This window comes from Bombina bombina, chromosome 6, assembly GCF_027579735.1.
Source record: "Bombina bombina isolate aBomBom1 chromosome 6, aBomBom1.pri, whole genome shotgun sequence".
Lineage (NCBI taxonomy): Eukaryota > Metazoa > Chordata > Amphibia > Anura > Bombinatoridae > Bombina > Bombina bombina.
Genome location: NC_069504.1, coordinates 167,793,683 through 167,815,170, shown reverse-complemented (window position 1 = coordinate 167,815,170; position 21,488 = coordinate 167,793,683). Strand labels below are relative to the sequence as shown.

The 21,488-nt window shown below is 36.7% G+C and overlaps 1 protein-coding gene across 3 annotated transcripts in view; it reads right to left on the bottom strand.

Moving 5' to 3' along the window:
• CADPS2 (calcium dependent secretion activator 2) overlaps positions 1–21,488 on the bottom strand; it is a 1,413,577-nt gene that overhangs the window by 662,661 nt on the left and 729,428 nt on the right. For all 3 annotated transcript variants that reach the window (XM_053716670.1, XM_053716668.1, XM_053716669.1), the window contains exon 13: positions 20,666–20,853. In XM_053716670.1, coding sequence (XP_053572645.1) covers positions 20,666–20,853 — 188 coding nt within the window. The remainder of the gene's footprint in view (positions 1–20,665; positions 20,854–21,488) is intronic.

Sequence of the window (21,488 nt, the reverse complement as noted above, 5' to 3'; positions counted from 1 at the left end):
ATGACGCCTTCTATAAGCTTTTTCAGTGGATCTTAGCTCCTCACACATGCATCTGCATGCCTTGCCTTCCAAAAACAACTGCGCATTAGTGGCGCGAAAATGAGGCTCTGCCTATGACTAGAGAAGGCCCCCATCTGAAAAAGGTGTCCATACAGTGCCTGCCGTTTTTTAACAACAATCCCCAAGATTATAATAATTATAAAGCGCTATAATCTGTCAAATATGCTTAGCAAGTAATCGTTTTAGCCCAGAAAAATGTCTACCAGTTTTTTAAGCCCTTATAAAGCCTTTATTCTTATACTTAATCTAAGAAAATGGCTTACCGGTCCCCATAGGGAAAATGACAGCCTTCCAGCATTACCAAGTCGTGTTAGAAATGTGGCCATCATACCTCAGGCAGAAAAGTCTGCCAACTGCTTCCCCCAACTGAAGTTACTTCATCTCAACAGTCCTGTGTGGAAACAGCAATCGATTTTAGTAACGTTTGCTAAAATCATCTTCCTCTCACAAACAGAAATCTTCTTCTCTTTTCTGTTTCAGAGTAAATAGTACATACCAGCACTATTTTAAAATAACAAACACTTGATTGAAGAATAAAAACTACATTTAAACACCAAAAAACTCTTAGCCATCTCCGTGGAGATGTTGCCTGTGCAACGGCAAAGAGAATGACTGGGGTAGGCGGAGCCTAGGAGGGATCATATGACCAGCTTTGCTGGGCTCTTTGCCATTTCCTGTTGGGGAAGAGAATATCCCACAAGTAAGGATGACGCCGTGGACCGGACACACCTATGTTGGAGAAACTGGAGTTGGTTGATCTCTCTCGCTCTCTGTATCGACATGGACAGCAGAGGGTATATGACTGTCCCCATCTGATGAGTATACTGCTATTCACATTAAAAGTTCACTGTGTGGACTATTATGAGCCTTTGTTTTTTGTTTTTCTCCTATTTAACGATGACTTTGTCTAATGCTTTGATCAGGAGCCTGCATGCAGAAACTAATGTATTACATTGCTTTCTTTATACTTTACACTTTTTGTGGGTTAAAAATGTGTGCCTTTCTGTGCTATGGTTCCCTAGATTTGTTTCCTTAGCTCCATTATATGCTCCAATATAATCTCCACTTCAAAATAATCTTGGAAATCCCCCCTGGGTCTAGTCATTAGTTGGGATTCTAGTGAGCTTATGGAACTGGCAGTTTGCCTTAAGCAGATCTGCACTATTTTATCACCAATTTTGTTTTGTTCTGTTTGTATTCTTAGTTAAAAGCTAAACCTAGGTAGGCTCATATGCTAATTTCTTAGACTTTGAAGGCCGCCTCTTATATGAATGCATTTTGACATTTTTTTACCACTAGAGGGCGTTAGTTCATGTTTGTCATATAGATAACATTGAGCTCACTGTAATTTTGATAGCACAGTTTACAAGGTTTTGTATATAAATAGCAGTTCAGTTGTCTGACCTTTTCAAATTAAGATCAGAGTTTTCAAATTGGCTGTCACAGTGTGACTGTACAGAAAAACCTGAAACCATTTTTGAACAAGAAGGATTGGCAAGTGCATGTTTTCTAGGGCATACTAACCAAGGGGGAAGAATGACTTTCAATCACAGTAAAGCAATGGGGTTAAGTTATGCCCCTCTGCATAAGCACTGTTTAGTCCAAAAAATATTTGCAACAAGAAGGCACACTTAAGGAATGGCTATTTAATGTCCAGCAATTAAAAAAATTTTTTTTTACTGTAATGGCAATTAGACATGTGAATTTCAGCCGAATTTCGTTTTCGGACAAATTTTGGCTGATTCAGAGATTTTAATGCATCCGAATTTCCGAATCGGCACCATAAAAAAAATCCAGAAAATTAATAAATCAGTTCAAAAACATCGCCAACACTAACTAAACCTATTAACCCCTAAACCGCAGTTCCCCGACATCGCTGACATTAACTAAACCTATTAACCCTTAAATCGACTGCCCCCACATCGCAACAACCTAAATTAAACTATATTAACCCCTAAACCTAACACCCCTAACTTTAACAGAATTAAAGGGACACTGAACCCAATTTTTTTTTCTTTTGTGATTCAGATAGAGCATGACATTATAAGCAACTTTCTAATTTACTCCTATTAGCAAATGTTCTTCATTCTCTTGGTATCTTTATTTGAAAAGCAAGAATGTAAGTTTAGATGGGTGCCCATTTTTGGTGATCAACCTGGTTTGTTTTTGCTGAGTGGTGGATAAATTCATCCACCAATAAACATGTGCTGTCCAGGGTTTTGGACTTTCTTTTTCAAATAAAGATAGCAAGAGAACAAAGAAAATTTGATAATAGGAGTAAATTAGAAAGTTGCTTAAAATTGCCTGCTCTATCTGAATCACAAAAGAAAAAGTTTGGGTTTAGTGTCCCTTCAAAATAGACCTAAATTAAAGTTACAATTATTGACTACCTATTTAAAAATAAATACAACCTTACCTGTGAAATAAAAATAAAACCCAAGCTTACACTAATAAAACCTAACATTACTACAAGTAAAAAACCTAACATTACTAAAAATAAAAAACCCTAAGATCACTAAAAAATTAAAACTACAATTACAAAAAATAAAAAGAAATACCTTAACAAAAAATAACAAACAAAATTATCCGAAAAAATAAAAAAATATTCATGTTCTAATACCACATTTAAAATTAAAAAAAAAACACCCCAAAATAAAAAAACCACACAAATCTATAATAAACTATCAATAGCCCTTAAAGGGGCCTTTTGTAGGGCATTGCCCTGAAGTTAACAGCTCTTTTGAAAAAAAAAATGAAAAGAAACACCCCCTAACATTACAAACCCCCACCCCCCAATCCACAAAATAAAAAAAACTTAAAGGGACAGTCTACACCAGCATTTTTATTATATAAAAATATAGATAACCCCTTTATTACCCATTCCCTAGTTTTGCACAACCAACACAGTTATATAAATACACGTATTACCTCTGTAGACTGCCCCTTATGTCAGTTCTTTTGACAGACATCCATTTTAGCCAATCAGAGCTGGCTCACCTAAACTCCACGTGCGTGAGCACAGTGTTATCTATATGACACACATGAACTAACACCCTCTAGTGGTGAAAAATTGACCTTCAAGGGCTTAGAAATTAGCATATGAACCTCCTAGGTTTAGCATTCAACTAAGAATAGCAAGAGAACAAAGCAAAATTGGTGATAAAAGTAAATTGGAAAATTGTTTAAAATTACATTCTCTATCTGAATCATGAAAGTTTATTTTGGACTAGACTGTCCCTTTAACTAAAAAAACCTAATCTACCCATTGCCCTGAAAAAGGTATTTGTATGGGCATTGCCCTTAAAAGGGCATTCAGCTCTTTTTTGGGCCATTAAAATAAAAATAAAAAACACCCCCCAAACAAACCCCTAGGATTTAAGCAGCTTTCACTCCTATTGGCTGTTTTGAATCAGCCAATAGGAATGAGAGCTGCTTAAATCCTATTGGCTGTTCAAATCAGCCAATAGGATTTAAGCAGCTCTAATTCCTATCAATGTGTGGCGGACGATCGCATGAAGAGGACCTCCATGTCGGACCGATGGACCTCCGCCTATTGACCGCTCTGCATCCGCAGGGATGAAGATGATGCTGGTCCCGCGATGGATGAACATGGAGCTGTCTGGATGAAGATGCTTCGCCAATGGGATGAAGATCGTTCGCCCGACTTCAGCAACTGTGAGTACTCTTTTTGGGGTTTGTGTTAGGGATTTTTTTTTTTTGGGGGGGGTGTTTGCTTAAGGGCAATGTCCATTCAAATGCCCTTTTTGGCGCAATGGGTAGATTAGGTTTATTTTTATTTTGTGGATCTGTGGGGGTGGGGGTTTGTAATGTTAGGGGGGTTTGCTTTTATTTTTTTGCAAAAGAGCTGTTAACTTTAGGACGATGCTCTACAAAAGGCCCTTTTAAGGACCCTTGGTAGTTTATTATAGGTTAGGTTTTTTGAATTTTTTTTTTTTTATTTTTCTTTTTAAATGGGGTATTATTAGTTTAGGAATATTTTTTATTTTTTTGGATAAATTCGTTTTTGTTATTTTTTGTAATGGTAGTTTTTTTATTTTTTGGAATTTTAGTGTTAATTATTTTTTGTAATTGCAGTTTTAATTTGTTAGTAATGTTAGTTTTTTATTTATAGTAATCTTAGGTTTTTTATTTTTAGCAATGCTAGGTTTTATTAGTGTAAGCTTAGGTTTTATTTTTATTTCACAGGTAAGTTTGTATTTATTTTAACTAGGTAGTTAGTAAATAGTTATATTGTAGTTATCTTAGGTTTTATTTTTAATTCACAGGTAAGTTTATATTTATTTTTAAATAGGTAGTTAGTTGATAATTGTAACTTTAATTTAGGTCTAATTTAAATTTGTTAAAGTTAGGGCGTGTTAGGTTTAGGGGTTAATATAGTTTAATTTAGGTTGTTGCGATGTGGGGGCCGGCAGTTTAGGGGTTAATAGGTTTAGTTAGTACCAAAAGCAAAAAGTTCCCTTATAAACAGCGCACTGTATTTCAGTGTGGGCTAAATGGCAGTGTCCCAGTCATATATGCAGAACCATATACACCAAAAGCGATAACAGTAGTCACAACTTACTTATATATAAGACTTACTGTTACTTGCTTGTAGGGTTCTTTGTTCAGGTTTTTTCTTCCAGCTCCACAAATATAAATATCAACGTAACATGCACCAGACTGTTTCAATATCTTCATAACTCCATTCTACAACGTTACACGCTACTCATAGGCTCCACCTACTTCCCTTTGTAAGAAAACATCCATCTGCAAACCGTAGTTAGGATCCCAAACCAAAGTGTAACAAATGCAAAAAGCGAGGCAGCGGATGTAAAAGTATAAAAAATAACTTTTATTCCATATTTAAAATTGCAAGACAGGATCAAGAGGCCAGTGCAGTACCGGTCTTACGCGTTTCAGCTTGCGCCTTCTCATAGACCACACTGCACTGATCCATCAGCCTCTATTTAGTTACAATATCCTGTGATGTGTAGTATACTTGCATAAATTTAACCCTTTACATGGTTGCAACATATATACAAAAAAGTACATTCCATTATGCAAAAAACAAACGCTATTAATACAACAGAGCAATACAGAGTCCTCACAGCTTAGAGTTGCTATATTTAAATCTATATTTAGACAATGCAACCCAGAGTAATTACACTCTATATGTCGTGCTCCTATGTGTAATATGCAATCTATTAGACTTAAGAGAAACTGCTCATCACAGGAGGGCTATAACAAAGAAGCAGATATTCAGAGAGAAAGATTCCTTAAGAGAGGTTACCCTAGATACCTTATAGACAAGGTATATATGGAGGTAGAGAAAATGGACAGGAATGCTATGATATATGGTACCCATATAAAAGATAAGAAATTCAAAGATAATAAACCAATTTTTGTAACCAATTAAAGTAATCAATATGATGAGATTGTTAAAATCATAGAGAAATGTTTGCCTATCCTAAAAGGAGATGAGGCTTTGTACCCATGGATCAAGGATGGGTGCAGGTGTGTCTCTAGGAGGAATAAAACACTGGGTAATATTCTGTCCCCAAGTGAAGTAAAAATTAAAAAGACAAAAAATGAAAGTAGCTAGTTGAAATGTAAAGGCCACTATAGATGCGGGACAGGGAATTGTAAAGCCTGTACATATACACAGACAGGTAAACAATTTCAGTCTTCAGTTACTACACAAAGGGTTTTTTATATAAATTCCTGCAAAAACTGTAGGACCACTCACGTACTATACTTGGTTACATGTTACAGTGTAACTACTCTGGGTTGCATTGTCTAACTATAGATTTAAATATAGCAACTCTAAGCTTTGACGACTCTGTATTGCTCTGTTGTATGAATAGCGTGTGGTTTTTGCATAGTGGAATGTACTTTTTTGTATATATGTTAAATTTATGCAAGTATACTACACGTCACAGGATATTGTAACTAAATAGAGGCTGATGGGTCAGTGCAGTACGGTCAATGAGGAAGGCACAAGCTGAAACGCGTAAGACCGGTACTTCACTGGCCTCTTGTCCTGTCTTGCAATTTTAAATATGGAATAAAAGTTATTTTTTATACTTTTACATCCGCTGCCTCGCTTTTTGCATTTAGGTTTAGTTAGTGTTGGCGACATTTAGGAACGGCGGTTTAGGGGTTAATTGGTTTATTTAGTGTTTTAGTTAGTGTCAGCGATGTTTGGGAACAGTGGTTTATGGGGTTAATAAGTTGTTAGTGTTGGCGATGTTTGGGATCGGTGGTTTAGGGGTTAATAGGTTTAGTTAGTGTTGTCAATGTTTGGGAACGGCAGTTTAGGGGTTAATAGGTTTAGTTAGTGTCGGCAATGTCGGGAAACTGCTGTTTACGGGTTAATAGCATTATTTAGTGATTTACTTAGTGTCGGCAATTTTGGGGAACTGCGGTTTAAGGGTTAATAGGTTTAGGTAGTGTTGGTAATGTGGGGGCGGCGGTTTAGGGGTTAATAGGTTTAGTTAGTATCAACTATGTGGGGGGACAGCGGTTTAGGGGTTAATAGCTTTATTTAGTGTCAGAAATGTGGGTGACAGCGGCGGTTTTAGATAATTTAGATTCAGCAATCGTCGGCATATTAGTTATGTTTAGTTAAATTGTTTTTTCAGATCCTTTCGTTTTTTCAGATCCATTCTTAATTCATATGCATTATTCTATTTTAAACTTCAGAATAGAATAATGCTTATGAATAAAGATTGGATCCGAAAAAACTAACGGATCCGAATTTTTTTTTTTAACTTAACATAACTAATTTACCAAAATTTTTTTTTTTTTTTTAAACGTAACAAAACTAATTTGCAGAAACAAAATTATTTATTTAACTAATGAAAACAAAACAAAACAATTTTTTTAGCGTTGCACATATCAAATGGCTGCCAATATATTATTGGTTAATCTAGATCCAAGGATGTGATTGTATGTGTTAAATTGGTTGACTTTTTTTTTTTTAATTCTCTTTTTTATTGAGGCAAAAATTGTAGAGTTAGACATACATTCTAAAGGTACAAACATATTTCTGTAGTTGTATTGTTAACATAGAATCATGAAGTACATCTTCCCAGAAATTAATTACCTTCCCCTGTACCTGCAAGAGTGCACCAACATTTTCCATATATAACATCAAACATAAAATAAAACTACAAACATTAACTATATTAACCTAAGCTAATCACTTGTATCTTAGATCACCTATCAGAGGAAAAAAAAGAATGCTAAAAGAGGGCTTCGATAAGTATCTCTTCTGCGTTAGACTGTGAATTAGGGGTCAGAGTGGTGTCATATAATGCAGTCCACTCCCCTCTCAGAGCCACAGACAGCATCAATTAATGCTGTAGAAAGGGTCTAAGAAATTGCTTCTGTACATTAGGCGGAAAAGTTTCTATAAGAAACTTCCATTTTTTTAGAAGAGGGTAGCCTATGATTAGAGTCTAAGAGTGTATCATGTTGCTCAATAAATAAGTTTCTATACATGAGCCTTTTGAATTAGGGCAGAGAGGGTGGGGTTTTTGAACACCACAAGGTCAAAATACATTGCCTGGCAATAAGGGTGAAAAATGTTAGTAAGGGGTGCAGTTTATCATAGATGCCCGTCCATTTAAATAAAAAGATATTAGTAGGTAAAAATGTGAGTTCAATGGCCATCGTTGTTTTGATCCAATATTGAAGGCAATACCAAAAGCGCCTGACCCTTGGGCATTCATAAAAATAGAGGGATATAGAAGGGTTGGGGTGCTGACACTTAACACAGCAATTTGGGTGTGTGGGGTTCCACTTTACATATCTCCGCGGGGTGATATAATCCCTATTAATGAGTCTGGTCTGTGCCTCTCTCAATGTCAAGGACAAAGTAGTTTTTCTAGAAAGCATTAAGCTATTCTCAATATCCCATATGGTGACATCAGCATTCATATATATTTGTAGTCTTTCCACTATTTTAATATGGGTTTGGTTAGTGTGGTGTTTAAGTATGTCTTGGTAAAAGCTGGTTATTGAGTAATGACCAACTCCAAATGCCATCCTGGAGGCAGCAAATGGAGTGGGATTCCAAAAGGCTGGGTGCTTGGCGATTAAAGGGACAGTCAAGTCCAAAAAAACTTTCATGGTTCAAATAGGGCATGTAATTTTAAACAACTTTCCAATTTACTTTTATCACCAATTTTGATTTGTTCTCTTGGTATTCTTAGTTGAAAGCTAAACCTAGGAGGTTTATATGCTAATTTCTTAGACCTTGAAGGCCGCCTCTAATCTGAATGCATTTTGACAATTTTTCACCACTAGAGGGCCTTAGTTCATGTGTTTCATATAGATAACATTGAGCTCATGCATGTGAAGTTACCTAGGAGTGAGCACTGATTGGCTAAAATGCAAGTCAGTCAAAAGAACTGAAATAAGGGGGCAGTTTGCAGAGGCTTAGATACAAGGTAATTACAGAGGTAAAACGTGTATTATTATAACTGTATTGGTTATGCAAAACTGGAGAATGAGTAATAAAGGGATTATCTATCTTTTTAAAAAACAACAATTCTGGTGTTGACTGTCCCTTTAAGTCATTAATATAATGTCTGAGCTGCAAGTATGCATAAAAATGTATGTTTGAAATGTCATATCTTTTAGCTCCTGGAAAGACCTGATGGTGTGCAACAATGGGTCCAGCGCATCAACCACCTCTCTGAGTCCTCGCTCTCGCCATTTTGTAAAAAAGAGGCCGTTTCATTCCCTGCAGGTAAATCCGCATTCCCACTTAAGGGGATGTATTTAGGGGTGGGATATGGAATCTTTAGCATTTTATGTGCTAGTGACCAGGCTCTTAGAGGGTCCTTGTATAGAATGTTATTCTTTAGAGATGCTGTATTGATTGTGCAATATGGCAGAAAAGACAGGGCATAAGGTGTGGTCACTGCGTTTTCCAGAGGAGGTTCGCAAAAGTGTGCTGTGCCCATCTGCCAGTCCATCACCAGTCTTATCAAAGTTGCCAAGTTATAATACTTAAAATTAGGTAGGCCCAAACCCCCACCGCATAGGGGATGTGTAATTTAGAAGCAGTTATTCTAGGTCTTTTCCCTCGGCAGAGGAACCAGGTAATCGCACGTTCTAGGTTTTTGATATCTTTGTTTGTCATTAGGAGAGGCAGCATGAGTAATGGATATAGAGGCTTTAGAAACAAGGACATTTTAAGAAGGTTAACACCGTCCGAAAGGGTCAGGGGGATATTTTTCCAGCGAGCTAGAAGAGTGCATAGCAGTGTGCATTGGTTTGTTATATTTAGGTCGTAGAATTTATTTGGATTTCTATGTAGTTGAATACCCAAATATGTGAGCGAGTTGGGTACTTCAACAAAAGGGTATGTAACAACTGTAGTAGCGCTACATGTCAGCCACATAATTTCTGATTTAGAATTATTAACTTTGTAGCCAAAGAGTTTACCAAAGGTCTTCAGATTCTCCAAAATTATTGGTATGTATGTCTCCAGGGAGTCCACAAACAGGAGCATATTGTCCACATATTATGCTAGCTTATGAATGCTACACCCAATGGACACCCCCGGGAAGACCTGTCTCAGTTTAACAGCCAGCTGTTCCAAGGCCAGGTCAAGAATCAAGGGTAAAAAGAGGACACCCCTGTCTCGTGCCCCTCTCCAAAACAAAGTCGGAGAACAGTCCATTCACCAATACCCTAACGAAGGGGACAGAGTATATCCCACGTAAAGCATTTAGAAAAGGGACCCCTGAAGTTATATCTGTCAAGTGCCCCGAAAAGATAATCTCATTTGACGCGATCGAAGGCCTTCTCCGCATCAAGAGATAACAGGAATGCCTCACTCCTAGGGGTCTTCAGCTCTGACCCATCTCTCTCCCAATAGTGACTGATAACATGAATCACACGTCTCAAGTTGCTCACCGAAGTGCGGCAGGACACAAAGCCCGTTTGATCAGGGTGAACCAATGAAGAAAGTATACCCTTTAGGTGCTCAGCGAGAATCTATGTGAAGAGCTTATAATCGGTATTGAGGAGAGAGATAGGGCGGTACAATTCTGGCATACAGGGGTCCTTTCCCATATGCTTTCTGTTATGTACATATATACTGTTTTTTTTATTGCCGCCCTTATTCCATATTAAAGTTGCGTGACACCTTATGTAAGTTTGCAAAATTGCCAGCTATAAGGGAAGTGGCAAACGGCAAGATAGCAGTCCACTGCAGGTTAGGTGGTTAGTACTGAGCAGTTATGAGTGGGAGCTTAACTTATCCCATGTGGGGGGCAATGTGGGACTACAATAATGTTAGTGGCACTCACTTGATCCTCCGCAGCTTAAGTGAGGCAGATAGAATGCACTATGGCGTGTGCACAGTAGTGTTGCTGGATGTTCCTTGGATACAGGACTGTTCAGGCTGCACCTCGGCAAGATGGCGCCGTTACAAGGTGCGTAGTGAGTTGTCGGACCCCCCGGAGGCAAGGATAGATGTAGCAGTCCCTTCACACTTAGATATATGGCCAGAGCACTGCTTTATGCAATGTCAGGCAAGTGTTAAGTGTGGGTAAGAGGCAGTGAAAATGATTTTCAGACAATTTCATAGCTCCTAAGCACGGAGCTCTTCCCTGCACAACCGTCTCTTAGCTCCGCCCACCGGAAGTCTCCAGTGGTTGATATTTTTAATTTTTTTACTAGACCGGTTTAAAGACACAAGATTCAAAAGGATCTGTACTGGTTGAAAAAAGAGAAACTCCATCATCTACTATGTTACATCTATAAAAAGTTTAAAAACGGTTAGACTTGTTACATCTGTTATGTGCACGCCCAGTCCTTAGGATTATAAAACTCTTTATTTTCAGAGTTAAAGGGACATTACAATTAAAGTAAGTTAAAACACTACTTTAATGAAAATATGGGGAAGTGGAAAGCCTACAATATTCAGAGTTAAAGGGGCAGTGTACTGAAAAATTGTTTTACCCTTAACGTGTTTCCATTGACTTGCTATACTAGCAGCAGAGTATAAAATGTATAGGAAATGTATCATATATGTTTATTTTTGTATATCAAATAGCGGGTGGTTTTTCCAATGAAACCACAACTAATTAAAATGGACTAAGCGTGCAGGAAAATTAGACCTCCTTATCGTATGACTTTCTAGACACATAGATGCTTCCTTAATTTATCTCTTATTTCTGCGAGTGTCATTTCTTCTGCTAGTTATGTTTTTATATAGCCAATAATTCTCAAAGTGTTCTGTGTTCCTTTAAAAAACAACACAAGTCTCCTATGTCTTGGAACTTAACTAAAGCTGCCCCTAAGCTTTAAAGAGACACAAATCCCAAAAAGGTTTCTTTTATAATTCTGATAAAGAATGCATTTGTAAACAAATTTGCAATGTAATTCTATTATCAATATTTATTCTCTTGGTATCCTTTCTTAAAGAAGCAGCAATGCTATAGTGGTAGCAAGATCAACACATCAGAAAGACAATCACAAGAGGCATATACGTACAGTAGCCAATCAGTAACTTAGCCAATCAGCAACTAGCTCCCAGCACCTGAGCCTACCTAGGTATGATTTACAAAAAAGGATACCAAGTGAACAAATCAATTTAAACTAAAGAGGCAAATTGGAAAGTTGTTTAATATTGCACGCTCCCTCTGAACCATAAAATATTTTTTTTGTCACTTTAAATTCCACCTCTTGATTACAGTCTACAATTAGAAGATGGGAAATGTAATAGAACAAGGCTGCATTTCTTATTTTGTATGGGCACGGTAATTCTCCAAATACATGAAAATGTTGTCCCACAATGTCATAGGGTTTTGTAAATGTTACTCCACTTTATTATTAATACATTCTTTTTAGTACCTTGCACTGTTCTATAAATTGCTTGTATGATCTTTGCAAAGAGGAATCTAGCTAGGGTTGCCACCCTAGTCATGTTTTCCTGGACACTTATGAGTTACACATGCTGCAGGGTGTGCAGAGGGGAACATGAATTGCACGAGGAAGCCAGTGAAGGGATTGGCAGAGAGGTGCAGCAGATGAAGAGTGACGTGTAAGGAAGATGAGTCTGGCAGAGGCATTCATTATGGATTGTAAGGGAGCTAGGCGGCAGGTGGGGAGACCAGAGAGGACATAGTTGCAGTAATCAAGGTGGGAAAGAATGAGAGAGTGGATTAAAATCTTAGTTGTGTCTTGTGTAAGGAAGTGTCTAATTTCAGAGATGTTTTTAAGGTGGAAGCGGGAGGCTTTAGCCAAGGACTGAATGTGAGGAGTGAAAAAAAGATCTGAGTCAAATGTGACCCCGAGACATTGGGCATGAGGGGTAGGGGTAATGATGGAATTGTCGACAATTATAGAGAGATTGGGGTGGAGAGTTTTGAGGAAGGGGGGAAAATAAGGAGCTCAGTTTTGGAGAGATTTAGCTTGAGGTAGTGAGAGGACATCCAGTTAGAGATGTGAGAGACAGTTAGTGACACGGGTTAGCAAGGAAGGAGATAGGTCAGAGAATATTGTTTTTAAAAATGGACAAATTAATGCTAGGAAATTACAAGCAACATTTAAAAATGATTTGAAGATAATATATGTATGTACAAAAAAAGTAATGATTTCAACAAAAGAAGAAACATTAGCTATTTCAGTTCTGAACAATAAAATGCATGAAGCTGCAATTAAGAACACATTTCTGATTTTTACTTCTGTTATTTATCTAGGTCAGAATGGTAATCATTATCATTTAAATAGGTTAATTGAACAACTTTCCATTTCATTTTCATGATTACTTCATTCAGCCTTAATTATGAATATGAGGCTCAGAAACATTAACGCAGATTTTTAGAGAGGAAAAAACGGTTACTGAAAAAATGTAATGTACAAAGTGCATATGAAGACAATACATGATATAGAATTAATTCTTGCAAAAGTAATTAGCACAATGAACATTACAATATCTGGCTAACACTTGTTTTAATTTAACCGTGTTTACAAGACATCACTTGAAGGGAGAACAGAAAGCATTAATTTGCTCAGTCTCTCAACCAAGTTTTCGTACTTCAAGCTTTCCCTAAAAGGAAACCCCATCCAATCTTAAAATACTGCCCCCAAAATCTAACAAGCACCCTCATTAATTACCCAGTTTGTTTAAATTAACAAGCACATTCACGTGAAAACTTATCACAAAAGCAGTTAGCAGTGGTATAAAACTAAGATGTCCCTACTAAGACAGTTCTGTGTCAATTAAGCAATTGTGCAATACACTCTACTGCTCCTTACTCTTCTACTTTATAATGCAACAGCCATGGGAAGCAAACCACACATGGGTTAAACTTTACACCATTGGAGAGATACAATTTAAGATGGTTTAAGCATGGTATATATCTTGCATAAAGGGATTGCAGAAGGTAAATATCTGGCCTACGGTCTGTTGTAGGCATTCAGCATAAATGTGGTGTAGGGGCCATGGGTCAATCATCTGATGCAGGCATATAGCTAGCATAAAGGGTTGGAAGATCCATATGTATACAGATGGCATTTAATATTTATCACTTGTAAGCCTGTTTTTATAAGTTTTATTTCATTTTGTCTGAGTTATAACAAATAATGGCTTTTATGACTGAAAATTCAATAAATGCTCCCCTTAAAAAAAACAGTATATGCACATAATAATAAAATGAGTTGAGCCCACCTACACTTGCAACATTTTTAAATTAGTAGTACAAGTGGAAAATTAACCAACTGAGCCATGTCACCAACCTAATGTACTATCTTCAGCCTCAATAAACTCAGCCCTACAAACTAGGCTACTGTCCACAAAGCAACTCACGTATCTTTCTTGCACTAATGCTATTTCTACCCATCCTCACATTTATCTGTGGCTTATGAGAAATGCCTCACACATTGCCTTAGTTAACCCCCTTTCTGCTACCTTCATTCAACATTGAATACCCTTTGCCTCTTTGCATTTACATTATAAAATGCAGAAAACAATGGAACCCTGGAAATGGGGTTAGAACATTTAAAGGTGTGTGATTTGACTGTACATTCCTTCCACAGCTGCCTTTCTATGACAATCATAGCAAATATTTTAAGAAATGCATAGGCTCTGGTACACCGTGACTGGCTAATAACACAAGCCTATGTCCTCCTTAGCTCTCTATGTTTGTATTAAATGATGTTTAATTTGTTGGGGCATTTGATAATATTGGTAGACAATGAAAAATGGGCACCAAATCAAAATAATAACGCATTTCAACAATTTACTTTATCCCTTGTGATAGTTAGAGTTCTCTATTACCTACTCAGAAGCTGATAAAAAATGATTTTGGTAAAAAGATACGACTAATACGTGTTTAAAGTGTAATTTATACAACCCCGAACTAAAGCACTATATGTGGCTATGTCCTAAGGTCCAGAAAATTTGGTGTTTTGTAAATGATTTCCTAACAAAATCTATTGAGAAAAAAAATAACTATTTCAGAGTTCAATATTTTCTTGTTTGATACTAATTTTAAGCCAAGTATCTTTGAAAATTCAATAATTAATGTTATATTATTGGCATGAAAATTAGTTTTTAAATATTTGCTTTCCAATAAAGCACCATCAATAGCCAATCTTAAAGCTTTAATCAAAAATTAAATTATGATAGAACAATGCAATATGATATTTGATTGGATGAACATAATTAAATTGTTTTTGAAAAATTAGTTCGTATATTTGAAAATGTTCAACAATAAAAATGGCATGGAATTCAATAGGTTACTTATAAAAGAAACCTCATATGAGGTAGCTTTTTTTAAGCGTACTAGTCCTAAAGCTCGTGTACACGGGCCAAAATCCCCATCCACTTGGATCCCCTCTCCCTCTCTTCTTCCCCTTCCCTGCCACTCTCAACATTTTTTTCTGCAGTGCTGCAGTCCCACCAGCTCCTGCCCCCTCCCGCCTCCATTCCCGCCCCGTCCCCTCCTACCCGTTCCCGCCCCTCCTGTCCCCAACCCGCCCCCTCCCACCCCCTCTTCCTCTCTTCTGTCTTATCCTCACAGCCTTTGAAGTGTTGCGCAGTCTTGTGCGCAGTCACTGACTGATCCTTCCTTACAGCTAGGTATGTTTGTCTCGCACTGCAGTCTCTACTGCACATGACTGCATCGGACAAAAATACCTGGCCTTTTATAATATATGATGTATTACTGGATTGTATAAGGATTATTATATTTTGGTACATTTTTATAATATGTGTTATGTTTTGTTTTTGTATTTTGCATTAAAGAATTAATAACATTAAAAAAATATATGTTTTGAAAAACAAGAATAAAAAATAAAACAAAATTCTTATACAAAGAGGTGAAAGTCTTGCATATCCATACAACAACCAACATTTGCTTTTACTAAGACACAGTTGGGTCAATTCCAGTTCATCTGAGGATCCGTAGGAAGTGCTAAGCATTGGTATTCAAAACCAAGGCCATTCAAATCTATCTAAAAAAATAATCTGGTTTTGCATGGTTTTCAAATGTTTTAATTTGTATTTTGCATTCTAAAACCCATCAGATACCATGAACTAAAAACGCTCAACAAAGGTATTGCAATGGGGGCACAGAAAGAAAATTGGCATCACTCGGTATGCAGTAATCAATGGAATTGTTCTAGAATGGAACATACAGTTAAAAAGCAAAATTCTATGTGTAGGATGATACAACAGAAAAAGCAATTAACAATGTTGTAATCTACTGAAGACCTAACGCATAGAAGTGAGCCCTAATACATATTTTTATTATTAACATCACAAAACCTCTAAGTTTAAAAACATAAATTGCTTTTTCACACAGAAATCAATTGAATGAGTAGTGAATTATGTTCTCAATATGACACAACTGGCAAAGCCTTAGCCTTTCTAATGAAAGAGAGGGAGACAGAGCACACTGCTCATCCATCTGTCCAAGGTGTTTAATTAGGGTCTAAAGACTCTTTGTATTGCTATATTTGTCTTTCCCTACTTCAGCATGACTTACAAAGCTAAAATGTTTGACGATATGACAACCTTGAACTCTGAACTGCTGTAAGATACATTGCATATTAAATTTTCTTACACCTTTCATCTCAGTGTTGTTTGGCGGTAGCTGAGTGGGTGAAGGTATTGTGTGCTCTATACATGTGTATTGGCTGCATCTCTGCCTATCAGACTGACTATTTGTGTTTTTGTCCTTGGTTATTCCTGCTTTATACACTGTTTCAATAATAGCCAGAGCCTTTCTTTGGTTCTATGTTCTCCAAAAGAATTTCTGAAAAACTCTTTAACTCATTACACTCTGTCACACCAGCTTTTCCCCCAAGTCACAAATCTATCGTACTATAAACATTTTATAACTTAAAAAAATAAATAAATAAAGTAAAACAATGCAACATATTCTAGTTTGTTAGGAAACATTGTTGCACTGGTATTTTAGGAATATTCAAATTCAAGGCTAGTCAAAAACGGGTTTTCTAAAGACTTCTGACATATTGCATTAAAGGAATAGGAAACACCTTCTTCATAAAAAAAATACACTTTCCAGTTTTATTCTATTATCAAATGGGATTAAGTGTGCACGTGCCTGATGTTCTATATGATAGCAGTTTTCCAATAATACTTTGAATAATATTATACATTTGCAAGAGCACTAAGAGTTCAATTTATAAATCCATGGCAGTCAGAGGCATACATATTCGCCCCTGTCCGCCCAAGCTCTCCTCTGGTGGGCAGCAATCGACTGCTGGAATTTAACATTGTGCAGACAGGAGCTGTCAATTTCCCTAGTCGGACGAGACCACAAAGTTTGAAATTCTCTACTTAAGAGGTAGAAAACAGGGTAGGGAAGCAGTGGTCTGATGACCGCTGCTTAATAAATCCTGACTGCAGGTTTGCTTGTGCCATTAAGTGCTCCGGATACATGCACACTACCTACCTAGATATGCTTTCAAACAAAGAATATCATGAATATGAAGCAAATTTGTTAATAGAAATAAATTGTATGCTCTGAATCTGAATAATAAAAGAAAATATTTGGCTACCATGTCCCTTTAAGATATCTCACCAAAAGTACTGTAGTCCATCAGAAAAAAAAAAGTCCCCCTTGTTTTCTAACTCAACAGTTACAAAAATTGTCAAGCAGTCATTTCAAATGTTTTTTTTTAATTTTTAAAACGTTGAAACAGTGAAAAAAACACAATCTGAATAGATTTAATTAATGCAGTGTAGTTCATGGAATTTTTAAAAAGTTAATTACCAAATTACAAAAAGTTATATGAGATACTTAAAGGAATAGTTTAGTCAAAATTAACCTTTCATGATCCAGATAGAGCAGACAATTTTAAGGAACTTTCTAATTTACTCCTATTATCACATTTTCGTTGGTATCTTTAATTGAAAAAGCAGGAATGCAAGCATAGGCCCATTTTTGGTTCAGTACCTGGGTAGCGCTTTCTGATTGGTGTCTAAATGTAGCCACCAATCAGCACGCGCTACCCAGGTGCTGAACCAAAAATTGGCCAGCTCCTAAGCTTACATTCAAATAAAAATACCAACAGATTTTTATATTATTAGCAAAGTAAACAAAACTGCAATCGAACAAAGTCGGTCATCATTTGCCATATTTTACTTTCTGTAAAGATCACTGAGGAAACCCTACAAAAAGTCTTGGAAAATATGTATATTTTTTGCATATTTACCTAATCTGAATGCTGGAAATACAGTTACTAGAGAAATACTGGATCAAAAAATGAATGCATTTTACATTAAAGAAACATTAAAGGGACATGAAACACAAAATGTTTATTTCATGATTCAGATAGAAAATAAAATGTATTAGTTTGCTTCATTCTCTTGGTATCCTTTGTTAAAGAAGCAGCAATGCACTACTGGGAGCTAGCTGAACAAATTGGGTGAGCCAATAACATGAGGCATATATGTGCAGCCACCAATCAGCAGCTCTGAGCCTACCTATGTATCCCTTTCAACAAATGATACAAAAAGAACAAAACAAATTAGATAAATGAAGAACATTTGAAAGCTGTTTAAAATCGCACACGCTCTATCTGAATTATGAAAGAAGAAATTTGGTTTTTATGTCCCTTTAAATTCAAAATGATTTTCCACATAAAATGTTTAATTCGACATATTTGTTTAACTACACAAACTTTTATTATCTACTTTATCAGCTACTTTTTCTGCAATTTAAAGAGACACTCAAGTCAAAATAAACTTTTATGATTCAGAAAGAGCACGCAGTTTTAGGATACTTTCCAATTTACTTCCATTATCAAATTCTGCAGTCTTTTTATATTTACACTTTCTGGGGAACAAGATCCTATTGAGCATGTGTACGAGCTTACAGGGTATACGTATACTAGTCTGTGATAGGCTGATGTCTGTCACATGATTCAGGGGGGCTGGAAAATGGGTGAAAAAAATATGCTGCATATTTGAAATTCAGAGTAGGTGTTAAATCATTGTCTTTATATTATGTACTTGTTTATTATGTAATTCTACCGCATTGAGTGATCCTTTAACTCTAAACATTGTAGTGTTTAAAATTTCCACTGAGAGGCTAGAGGTCAACTGCGTAACAAGCACTGCTGATTGGATTGGCGGTGGTTTCCGCTTCAGATCAGCAATACTCTGCAGGTCCTGAGCAGTACTTCTACTGTAAAGGGGGTTAAAACATATATTAGTGCAGGGTTGATAGACTTAAATTTACATGCGCTAACCAATTACAGCATACAATATGTAGACTATTATAGCCCTTAAAATAATAAATAAGTTTAAGGGACAGTCAAGTCAAAATTAAAGTCCATGATTCAGATAGGGCATGCAGTTGTTTTGCTTTGATCTCTTGGTATTCTTTTTTGAAAGCTAAACTTAGGTAGGCTAATATGCTAATTTCTAAGCCCTTGAAGGCCGCCTTTTATCTCAGTGAATTTGACCGTTTTTCACAGTTAGGCAGCTTTAGTTCATGTGTGTTATATAGATAACACTATGTTCACTCCCATGGAGTTATTTAGGAGTCAGCACTGATTGGCTAAAATGCATGTCTGTCACAAGAACTGATATAAGGGGGCTGTCTGGAGAGGCTTAGATACAAGATAATTACAGAGGTAAAAAGTGTATTAAAATAACTGTGTTGGTTATACAAAATTGGGGAATAGGTAATAACAGGATTATCTATCTTTTTAAACAATAAAAATGTTGGTGTATACTGTCCCTTTAATATCAAATAATATGTTTTTTTAAGAAGAGGATTTATATGAAAACTTTTTGTATGAAAATTGAGTACATAACCTTGCGCACACAACAAAATAGATTCAACATTTAAACTCAGTATGTTACATGACTGATGATACAGACACAAAACACATGCACACATATAAACACATACACATGCACACCTACACACACACACATACGTACATACATGCACATCTACAAACACATGCACACATACATAAATACATACACATGCACACCAACACACACATGCACACATACATGCACACCTACACACGCATACATACATGCACACCTACACACAAATACATACATGCACACATACACACACACACACCTACACACACACCTACACACAAATACATACATGCACACCTACACACACATGCACACCTACACACACACACACACACACACACACACATACACACCTACCCACACATACATACATGCACACCTACCCACACATGCACACCTACACACCCACACACATACACACCTACCCACACATACATACATGCACACCTACACACACATGCACACCTACACACACACACACATACACACCTACCCACACATACATACATGCACACCTACACACACATACATACATGCACACCTACACACACATGCACACATACACACCTACCCACACATACATGCACACCTACACACACACACACATACACACCTACCCACACATACATACATGCACACCTACACACACATACATACATGCACACCTACACACACATACATGCATGCACACCTACACACACATGCACACATACACACATACCCACACATACATACATACATGCACACCTACACACACATACATACATACATGCACACCTACATACATGCACACCTACACACACACACACATGCATGCACACCTACACATATATTTACACCCAGATACACATATTTTACCATCTTCTCTGTTTCAAAAAAAGAAAAAAGTATCTTCTGTGTCATACCAGTAACATTGCCTTACGACTCAGTCCTCATATCCAGCATATTTATATGATTCTGAAATGTTTATATATGATTTGTAGAACTTTTGATTGCAACTGAAAAACCTATAATAAACCATTACCATCATTCTAGAGAAATACCTTTATATTAGTCAGAAAGCCTTAATAAAGGGGGTAGGGGGTCATGGACACCAAATACAAGTTAGTTCTGAAAACTGTTATCTTCCTTTGAGATACCCAAAAAACATTCTACTAATATCGATAGGCTGTGCTAAAGAAAATCAATTATTTTCTAACAAAGAGAATGGTATAATATACACAGCTACAACATTAAAAACTTTGGAGCTTTTGAGTATGTTACCTATTTCCATGAACATGAGAGGCACAGAACGCAAAGCTGTAATGAAGCAATGTTGGGTCAATCACTGCCCCTGTTTCAGAATGCTCAATCAGTTCCATCAGGTAACAGAGATGACGATGGCAACCACGTACTCCATATCTGGCACAGTATTCATCTAATACAAAAACCTGTCCAGGGCTAAACCAACCCTACAAAGGAAAGAAGAACATTTAGATACACATATATAGATACACACACACACACATATATATATATATATATATATATATATATATACACACATATGTAAACACACACTTTAAATTCTTCACCCAGGGAGCTGCCTGACACTTTGAGGTTGTGCATTACCGATATAACCTATTTACAGTATATCACAAAAGTGAGTACACCCCTCACATTTTTGTAAATATTTTATTATATCTTTTCATGTGACAACACTGAAGAAATGACACTTTGCTACAATGTAAAGTAGTGAGTGTACAGCCTGTATAACAGTGTAAATTTGCTGTCCCCTCAAAATAACTCAACACACAGCCATTAATGTCTAAACCGTTGGCAACAAAAGTGAATACACCCCTAAGTGAAGATGTCCAAATTAGGCCATATTAGACATTTTCCCTCCCCAGTGTCATGTGACTCATTAGTGCTACAAGGTCTCTGGTGTGAATGGGGTGCAGGTGTGTTAAATCTGGTGTTATCGCTCTCACACTCTCTCATACTGGTCACTGGAAGTTCAACATGGCACCTCATGGCAAAGAACTCTCTGGGGACCTAAAAAAATTATTTTTTGCTCTACATAAAGATGGCCTAGGCTATAAGAAGA